The sequence below is a fragment of the Helianthus annuus genome, chromosome 3, assembly GCF_002127325.2.
Source record: "Helianthus annuus cultivar XRQ/B chromosome 3, HanXRQr2.0-SUNRISE, whole genome shotgun sequence".
NCBI lineage: Eukaryota > Viridiplantae > Streptophyta > Magnoliopsida > Asterales > Asteraceae > Helianthus > Helianthus annuus.
In genome coordinates, this window is record NC_035435.2 from 24,943,261 (window position 1) to 24,953,891 (window position 10,631).

The 10,631-nt window shown below is 37.8% G+C and overlaps 1 protein-coding gene across 1 annotated transcript; it reads right to left on the minus strand.

The window, feature by feature from the left end:
- Positions 1-7,464: 7,464 nt before the first annotated feature.
- LOC110928809 (ankyrin repeat-containing protein NPR4) lies at positions 7,465-9,052 on the minus strand. Its single transcript, XM_022171843.2, has 3 exons — positions 8,890-9,052; positions 8,314-8,750; positions 7,465-8,235 (listed from the first exon to the last, which is right to left on the minus strand). The coding sequence occupies exons 1-3, from the start codon at positions 8,990-8,992 to the stop codon at positions 7,588-7,590; spliced, it is 1,188 nt and encodes a 395-aa protein (XP_022027535.2). The 5' UTR covers positions 8,993-9,052; the 3' UTR covers positions 7,465-7,587.
- Positions 9,053-10,631: the final 1,579 nt, after the last annotated feature.

Sequence of the window (10,631 nt, forward strand, 5' to 3'; positions counted from 1 at the left end):
TTCTGTTATGTTTTGGAATGTTTTAGGATTAATGAGTGTTTTTTCCATGTTTGATCCAATTTTATCTTTTAACTTTATTCGAAAACTGTTATTAGATAAACAGTTACAAGTTTTCGAAATATGTTGATAAAATTAGATCATCTTAAAACAGGAAATAATATCTCATAATCCCTTAGATTTCGAATTTTCAGTTATGTTATCACAATTAACAGCTGTTGACAGGAAGCTATGAGATCATCAGATTACGACTCGAGACCATCAGTCTCGACTCGAGACCATAGGGTCTCGACTCGAAATCATTAGGTCCTTAAAATCTTCACAACTCGAGACCAACAGATCTCGACTCGAGACCATAAGGTCTCGACTCGAAATCATAAGGGCTCAAAGGTCTACAACTCGAGACAAAGGTCTCGACTCGAGACCATAACGTCATAACTCGAGACAAAGGTTGCGACTCGAGACCATAACGTCATAACTCGAGACCATAAGGTTGCAACTCGAGACCGTGGTTGCGACTCGAGACCTCATCATGACTCGAGATCTCATAAGATATAGTAGTCGAGACCATGGTTCCGACTCGTGACAACAAGGTTGCGACTCGAGACCTCATAACTGACTCGAGATCTCATAACTCAGTCGAGACCGGGCGGGGGCACGCTGTCCCCCGCACCCCCCAGTGAACTCACCGCGGAGTTCGATCCGCGCTAACGGGTAGTTTGCTATTAAATAATTGGTTTTGTAGTTATTTAGTTAATTAATCAGAATCAGATAATGTTTTGCAAAACCAAAATAGCTTAACTTGAATGAGCTCCTGATGTATCATTTCTGGCCAAAGCTGACTTGATACATCTACTTACCATTCAAGTATTACGAAAGCTATGTTAAGGGTGCATCATAAGCATGAATGTTTTAATATCTGGCCAAAGCTGATTTAATTCTTTCATAGATGGCATACTTAACAAGTGCATAACTAAAGTGATTGTTTCAATTTCTGGCCAAAGCTGATTTGTTACAACCACTTTGCACATATGCTTAAATGATTACACTTCTGGCCAAAGCTGTTTTGTCTTCGTTTAAGTAGAATTTTTAACTAAGTCTATTATTTTGATTTTAGTAATAGACAATATCACAGCTTCATAACGTAAAATGGTCATTATTTATGCCTGCCTTAGTTTAACGTGCCCTTAGATCACATTAGGACTTCTTCCTTAGTATCATAACTTGCTCATCTTATTTCCATTATCAGCACCAAATCAGGGGATTCCATCTTTGACTGGTGATAACTTTGCTGCATGGAAGGATGCTCTCATGCTTACGCTTGGGCTGCTGGATTTTGATTATGCTCTAAGGGAGAATAAGCCAGCGGACCTTACCACTCAGAGTACTGCTGCTAAGCAGATACTTCATGAAAAGTGGACTAGGTGTAACCTCATGTGTCTCATGTTTATGAAGCAGTCCATAAGCAATGCTATCAGGGGAGCTATTCCTGATTCTGAAGATGCTAAAACCTACTTGGCTTCTATGGAGGCGTAGTTCAAGGGGACGTCTAAAGCACACGCTAGTACCCTTATTCTCAAGCTGGTGACAACTAAGTATGATGGGAGGACCGGCATTCACGAGAACATCATGATGATGAATGACATGGCCAATAAGCTGAAGGGGCTGGAAATGGAAATCAGTGATGGTTTTCTTGTTCATTTCATCATTACTTTGCTTCCTTCGTCCTTTGAGGCATTCAAGATCAATTACAACACTCAGAAGGACAAATGGACAATGAGTGAACTGGTCGCTATGTGCGTACAGGAGGAAGAGCGTATGAGGATGGATCGCCATACTGATGTTGCAAACTTCATTACCTCCAATTCTAAGAAAAGGAAGAACAATTATCAGAGGAAGGATGCTTCAAAAGTCCAAAGGCCTAATCCTAATTCTAATACAAGTGCACCTTCCAGCTCTAAGAACTCCTTAGGCAGTATCCGCTGCAAGTTCTGTAAAAAGACAAGACACATGCAGAAGGAATGCTCTGACTTTAAGGAGTGGCTGGCCAAGAAAGGTAACGATTATTTTATGATACTTGAGTCCTATAATTTAAGTGTTCCTGCTAATTCTTGGTGGTTTGATTCTGGTTCTATGGTTCATGTTACCAATTCTACTTAGGGGTGAGCAAAAGGAAAAACTCGACCCGACCCGACCATTACCCGACCCGACCCGAGAACCGATCAAACATAAAATACAGAACCGATTCACTACCCTAAATATAGGGTCGGTTCCGGTTCATAGGTACAAGTCGGGTTTCACCATGAAAAGAACCGAGAACCGACCCGACCTGACCCTATTTTATAAGAAAAATTGGAACCGATCTAAGTACCTAGGTACTTGGGTTCGGGTCGGGTTGGGTATATTTTCGGTTCGGTTCTCGATTATTTTCGGTCCAGACCTAAACTTGCTCACCCCTAATTCTACTCAGGGATTCCTTTCAATCCGGAAGCTGGAAAGAAACCAAAGAACGCTTAAGGTTGGGGATGATCAAGAATTAGAAGTGAAGGCCATTGGAACATTACAATTAGTTATGAAAACTGGTTTATGTATTAAACTTTATGATACCTTATATGTTCCTGAGGTAACTCGGAACCTTGTATCAGGACCAAAGTTAGACATGGACGGTTTTATTGTTTCCCATGGTCATCGCAAACTCTCTATCCTCTATCATTCTGTTCTTTATGGTACTGGTGTTCTGGATGGTGGTCTCTATAGATTAGAACTAGATTATGGCTTTTCCAAATCTTTGTTGTCATATAACATTAATGAATCACTCACAAAGATGGAAGAGAAACGAGACTTAGAGACTTCATCCATGTTGTGGCATCAGCGTTTAGGCCACATTTCAAAAGAATGATTAAATCGTCTCGTAAAGGATGAAGTCTTACCTCCTCTCGATTTCTCTGATTTTGGAACATGTGTCAAATGTCTTAAAGGTAAAATGACATTAGCGAATAAGAAAGGTGCCACTAGGAATTCTAATTTATTAGAACTCATTCATACTGACATTAGTGGTCCCTACCAAATCGCTGGCATAACAGGACATACTTCATTTATCACTTTCATTGATGATTATTCTCGTTACATGTACTTGTATCTTATTAAGGAGAAATCTGAATCTCTTACAACTTTTAAAGATTATAAGGCTGAAGTTGAAAAGCAATTAGATCGTCAGATTAAAGTTGTGAGATCAGATAGAGGCGGTGAGTATTATGGAAGACATACTGATGTGGGTCAAGCTCCTGGTCCATTTTATGAGTTTTGTAAGGGCCAGGGGATTGTGAACCAATACACCATGCCTGGTACACCTCAGCAGAACAGTGTCGCTGAAAGAAGAAACCGTACCCTTATGAACATGGTGCGCAGTATGTTAGCCAACACTAATTTACCATTATTCCTCTGGACTGAAGCGTTAAAAGCAGCTGTTCATATACTCAATAGAGTTCCTTCTAAGTCTGTCCCTAAAACTCCTTATGAACTTTGGACAGGAAGGAAACCGAGTCTTAAATATATGAAAGTATGGGGCTGCATTGTTGAAGCAAAACTTTACAATCCTTTCCTAAGGAAACTTGACCCTAAAACAGTTACCTGTTTCTTTATCGGGTATCCTGAGAACTCTAAGGGTTATCGTTTCTATTATCCTTCCCATGTCACCCGTATTGTTGAAACCAAGCGTGCCGCGTTCTTGGAGGATTTCAAGGTCAGTGAGAGCAGTACTAACCCTTACGAAGAATTGCAAGAAGTACAAGACGCGCGGGGGGGGGGGAGATTCGTCACTTACCATTACTCCGATTACTCCTCTTGTACCCAATGCAACTACTGCACCTGAAGCTACTGCACCAACTCTAAATTCACCTCTACAATCAGAACCCATTATACCTCATGACGAAGGCACATCAAACGCTCATAACCAAGACAACGCTGTACCCGATAATCCACTCAGGAGGTCATCTAGGCAAAGAAGGCCTACTAATTGGGATGATTATGTTACCTACCTGACTGAAATGGATCCCGGAAAGCTCAATGATCCTATCTCTTACAATGAAGCCATTAGCAGTGATCAGTCTTCTGAATGGAATAAAGCGATGATTGATGAGCTTGAATCCATGAAGAAAAATGACGTTTGGGATTTGGTAGAATTACCCAACGGAGTCAAACCCGTAGGATGCAAATGGGTGTTCAAAACAAATCTGGATCCGAATGGGAATGTTGAACGCTACAAAGCGAGATTGGTTGCAAAAGGCTACACTCAGAAAGAGGGAATTGATTATCAAGAGACGTTTTCGCCTGTCTCTCGTAAAGATTCATTAAGGATCGTCATGGCCCTAGTAGCTCATTTCGATTTAGAGCTGCATCAGATGGACGTTAAAACCGCTTTCCTTAACGGAGATTTGGACGAAGATGTTTACATGAAACAACCTGAAGGCTTTAAACCTGAGGGATAGGAGCATCTAGTCTGTAAGTTGAAGAAATCCATTTACGGGTTAAAACAAGCATCACGTCAGTGGTACCTCAAGTTTGATGAAGTCATGAAGAGGCAAGGTTTTATGAAGAATCAAGTGGATCAATGAACCTACCTCAAGATGAGTGGGAGCAACTTTACTATACTTGTCCTTTACGTAGATGATATCCTATTGGCAAGTAATAGTTTAGACATGTTGCATGAGTCGAAGCGGTTACTTTCGCATAACTTCGACATGAAGGATCTCAGAGATGCTTCTTACGTCATTGGCATCGAAATTCACCGAGATAGAAACAAAGGGATCTTAGGATTGTCCCAAAGGGCTTACATAGATCGTGTCCTTACACGTTACAACATGCAACAGTGCAAACCCTCCGTCGCTCCAGTAGTTAAAGGAGATGTTTTCGGTTCATTCCAGTGTCCGACAACAGAGGTTGAGAAGGAGCAAATGAGCCAGATACCTTATGCGTCAGTAGTCGGGAGCTTGATGTATGCTCAAGTCTGTACTCGTCCAGATATCGCTTATATTGCTGGAATGCTAGGCCGTTATCAGACTAATCCTGGCTTAGATCACTGGAAAGCAGCTAAGAAGGTACTTCGATATCTGCAAGGGACGAAAGACTATAAACTGACTTATAGAAGAAGTGATCATTTAGAAGTGGTGGGCTATTCTGATTCTGACTTTGCCAAATGCAAAGATGACAAGAAATCCACTTCGGGCTATATCTTTATGTTAGCAGGCGACCCTATCTCATGGAAGAGTCATAAACAATAGTTGACCACAACTTCCACAATGATGGCAGAGTACATTGCTGTTTATAACGCAACCTGTCATGGAATGTTGCTTAGAAATCTGGTCACTGGACTCAAAATTGTTAATTCCATTTCTAGACCATTGAAGCTTTACTGTGATAATTCAGCTGCCGTTAGTTTCTCGAACAGTAACAGTTTGACTGGAGCTGGTTTATATCTCGATACAAAATATCTGTTTGTACGTGAACGAGTTGAGGAAAATAATCTTTGTATCGAGTATATTAGTACTAAGGATATGCTTGCGGATCCGATGACTAAAGGTCTCCCTCCTAAGGTTTACGAAGAACATGTTCGGAATATGGGATTTAGTAAAGACCTTATTTGAGCATATTGTACTAGCTTATGTTTTATGATTAATGAAATTTCCTCAGTTTGATTTTGTATGTCTGTTAGAATATGTTCAACCGGTATAATGGCATATAGACAAATAAAGTTACAAGTCAAACAAAGGGCTTACGCGTATTTTGATCATGACGATTAGGTTTTAAATTAAGGCTATAGTATGATTAATGGGGGTCCTGAGTCGCATAATGATTCAACGGCTGTATTTCTCTGCTGTAGTACTTGTTTAAGGCTAAAATGAGTGTTAACTCCTGATCAGGCTTATCTAATACTCATAGTAAATGATTACTCGGCTAAGTGGGAGAATGTAAGATTAAATATATTACGTATCGATATTTAATCTATAGCCATCATAATCATTTACATTATAGAGATCAAAATATATTATAACCTATTAAATAATTAGTTGGTAATTGTTGATGGCAGGGCCGGCCCAAGGGTAAGCCGAATGAGGCTTGGGCCTTGGGCCACCGAAACTATAGGGCCTCCATAATTTGATGAAATCACAGTCCATTTATAAAAGATTTAGGGTGTGGGTTATCAACAGATTGATGGTTGGCAGTGTAGTGGTTTTGTGTATGTATGGATGTTGGTGCGACCCAGGTTCAAATCCTTGGTTCAGCAATTTTTTCCTTGTTTTTAAATTTTAACACAATCTTTCAAATAATTACACTTGGGCCCTTCAAGTTTAACTTTTAATTACATACATTTTTTTGGGAAAAAGGCCACAAGATTTTACTTCACCTCAGGCCACCAAAATGGTTGAGCCGGCCCTGGTTGATGGACCATATTACCCTTATTAACTAATTAGGTTTCCTCCTGGGTGCTTATATGAGGAGAATTATGTGGAGGTTAAGGGGTTACTCAGTTACACAATTACACACCCCATTAGCCATAACATCATAAGTTCGACCTCCTCTCCTAGCCGATATCCCTTTTCGGTTTTCTAAGTCACCATCATTAGTCAGCACCCTAAGGAGGAACCAGATCACGATGACAAGCATGTCGAACTCCATTACTGGATTCTCCAGCGCACTGTCTGCTATAACATGTATGTTTTAATGTTTTCCTTCATGTATAAACAGAACTGAACCAACATGGATTGTACGATCCATTAGGGTTACAAAGAAATGGTGTTTATATAGAACACCAAGTTACATATTTAGCCCATACGCTACGACACATCATTCACTTTCCGACAGTTTTTCTTGTATTTATGTTTTCCTTAAATTTTGTGCATAATGATCGTGGAGATGGTGTTAGTTGTGTATTTCCTCTTTTTAGTTCCTTCCATGTTTAAGAACTCAAGTTGTTTTTGTTAATAATAAATATCCGAAAATTCTCCCATACGTGATAATGTGAATTCCTTTCTTCTGATTTTCTCTTGGAGTCTTACCCACTCACAGGTCATAACATTGTATCTTTGGATATAATAGTGAAACCAGTTTATTACTTTTCAGTACGTCTCTTGTTCTCGTTCAATTCTATATCCTCTGTTATTTTTGTAGCGTGCCGATTGTGAAGAAGAATTCCCGTTCGATCCATTGGAAGCCAAAGCAACTTAAGAACAAAAAATTAAATAGGCTAAGAAAATAAACAACTTGACCAACGGCTCCTGACCCGTTCCAATGCTTCTAAATTCTTCTGAACCATTCAGATAACCCAGCTAGTTTAAATTACCTTTAACAATTATATCTTAGCATAGTTACATGACCTTTTATTAATAAGGCTAATTGTGTAGTGGTTGGATTCAAAGTACATGTAGTCAATATACAAATCCAAGAGTTTGAATTAAAGGCACACCAGGGAACATGTTACAATATTCTTATAAACTAGGATTTAATGCTTAAATCAAACAATGCATAAGAATGCACTTATTACACACTTATAGGAAATACGATAAAATACATAATTTAAGATGCGTACTCTTTTCACTTACCAAAGAAGAACCGCATGTCATTGGGATCCAAATTACTGTTGTTATGGTTATCCTTGCCAAACATGGATATGTATGTCGATTGGAATAGGTCTATCATAAGGGGGACTTGTAGATAACAAAACACTGCAATCGGTAGGAAAGCTAATCCACATACGGGAACGAGCATCCACATTTTATCACGACAAAAGACAAGGAACAAGGTGGCTCCGAAGGCTACCATCATGGCAGCTGTAGAGATCAACAAGGCACAAAGGCCAATAATCAGCCGTCTTGGCAAACGGGATAGAAAATCTTCCTGAGCAAAACGAGCAGTGAGAGTTGATAAAAACAACAATAGTGCAGTAGTGGATGAGAATAGTGAGATTGCGTCTGATATTGCGAAGACAGTGAAACCAGCTTCTTCCAAGAACATCGGGATACCAGTCTCTTGACGAGTTCCGCCCGGTACGGTAATGGCTGCAGCAAACACGATTGTGATAATCAATGTTGCAGTTATGCTACAGGATTCCGCTACAGTTTTAATCCATTCTTCTCCTTCCTTCACTAAGTTCTGGTGTTCCTTTGTGAAGACCATTTCTGGTGTGTCATTAAAGATATTCACTTCAGTCATGCTTGCGGGATACACGATCTTCTTCACTTCCTATATAATTTAATGTTCATGCTACTATAGAAGTATAACAATTCTATAATTATGGAAAATAGTTTCTTTGGTGTGTACCTCACGCCATTGAAGCTCTCTTTGTAGTTGTAATGCGGCACCTGTTATAAGTTTGAGCTTATTTGAGGGAGCTAATCTCCCAGCCAAATGCAACATATTGTTATTAGAAGAGTCTTTCATTGTTCGATAAATACTCATACGATCCCCCCAGGAATAGATCAAGTTGTAGACTTTTTCTGAACGGTGTATTGTTGCTAACTGGATGATGTCATGACCATTTTTGTTTGTGCACCTGATTGCTTGAGGCCATATCTTTAAAATCCCATTAACAACTTCAGATGCATTTCGACATGCGGCCTCAAGAAATGGTCCTTCGTAAAAGGAATCATCCCTATCATTAAGGTGCTTTTCCTTAATTTTCATGCATACCAAGTCTAGAATCCTTTTTGCGTGGTCATATTCCTTCTTTTTCTTTTCCAAATTCCTGATGGGTGGAACTGCAAGATATAATAATAATAATAATAATATAAAGTTTAAAAGGGTATAATTTTTTTATTAGATATATACTAAGTCCTAAAACATTGGAAGACAATACCATATGCTCTTTCTTATTAGAAGATCACCCAACACTCTTACCTATTGTCGATGCAACCTTCCACAATAGGTGATAAAGCATAGAGAACGGGTAAGAAACCATCAATAGGAGGAGGGGAATCAAAAGATAAATCAAATACACCATCGCTGTTGGAACTGCATGACCACAAAATATTTATTAGAAAGATGCGGTCACTTGTTGAGTTCAAATAAATTATGGTTAGTCCAAGAGTTGTATCGATATGGTTATAAATAGCTTACCACGTAAAAAAAACAAGACAACGTCTTGAAACGAATCTTGACATCTTAAAATAGAAGACATGTCATCTTCCAGGAAAAACGATATATCTTCTAATACATCAAACAACCTTTTACTTCTGTTGACTATCGCGTCACGTATATTTCCCGGATCTGAAAGAGAAAAACAGTAAACACTCTTAGAAGAAAAACCGAAACTGGAAGCAAATAGTAGAGCAGGAAAAACTTACTTGGATATACAAGTGTTTCCTCATTGTCTAACCCACTCGGAAAGGTTCTAGCCATGGCCATGAGTACACTATTATCAGACGTAGCATATTCAGGGTTTTTGTCCATTAATTTCGATGCGAAATCTGCGAGGATATTTAAGAGACTAAATATATATATAAAAAACACTATAATATATGAACCAAAGTGTAAAAAAGTCATAAAACACTATAATGTTATTAACTTTGGCTACAAAGTCTATTTTTCACTACAAAGTGTAAAAGGTGATATAACATTATAATGTCAACCATAAAACATACTCAAAACCAACAAATAAAAAAGTGAAGATTACTAAAACACCATATTTGTGGGTTTTGTGTTGTGTTTCGAATGATAAGGATTTGTTATCGAATGACTAACATTAGTGTGTTTTATGTTGGTTATCATGTTGTGTTTTATATTCATAGTTCTCCGTTGGTGTGTTTGAAGTTTTTATGGACTGTTAGGGTTTGGATATTGTGTTTTAGTGATCTTCACTATGTTATTTGTGGTTTTAGGTGTGATTTATGGCTAAAATTATAGTGTTTTATAACTTCGTACACTTTGTAGAAAAAAATGAACTTTGTAGCCGAACCCACCTTAGTAATGTAGTAAAATTAACATCCCTGTAAACAAATTTTACATCAGGCATAAGTACGGACTCGACAATTTATTTTTGTTTTTATTTTCATTTTTACAGATGTGTTTATAACATTTGTATCTACGTTTGTGTAAAAAATGGTAGCCCAACTCACGCGGAAAGTAGGAGTTCTCATTATTCTCACAACAACTAATGGTGTTTCTTATTTAAACCGAATCTTTTAAATATATATATATATATATATATATATATATATATATATATATATATATATATAGGGGAAAGATAAATCGAAAACCTATGTGAGTTGAGAAAACCCAAATAAACCCTATGTAACATTTTTATTTTTTTCTAAAAAAATAGGAAATGTAATATAAATGTACACGGACCTATTTATGAAAAAAAATGAAAAAAACGCTTACTATTTTTTTTTTAAAATGTTGAAAATTTATATGTTACATTTTTTTGGACATACATATTATGTAACCTGAAATTTTGTAACATTTTTTTTAAAAAAACTACTTGGTGTTTTTTTGTGTTTCTTTTTTTAAAATGTTCAAATATATGTATATTACATTTCCTATTTTTTTTAGAAATGTATCTTGAGTTTACATGGTTTTTTTACAAAGGTTTTCTGAGTTATATATAGGGGGCTGCTAGAATGAGAACCACCTCGAGT

What these genes read in the sequence shown, in the direction of transcription:
- LOC110928809 (XM_022171843.2), bottom strand. Translation starts at nt 8,992, where the DNA reads ATGGTGTATTTGATTTATCTTTTGATTCCCCTCCTCCTATTGATGGTT. An exon ending in GAAGGTTGCATCGACAATAG is followed by an intron (nt 8,751 to 8,889) that starts GTAAGAGTGTTG and finishes TATATCTTGCAG; the next exon opens with TTCCACCCATCAGGAATTTG. An exon ending in GAGAGCTTCAATGGCGTGAG is followed by an intron (nt 8,236 to 8,313) that starts GTACACACCAAA and finishes TAAATTATATAG; the next exon opens with GAAGTGAAGAAGATCGTGTA.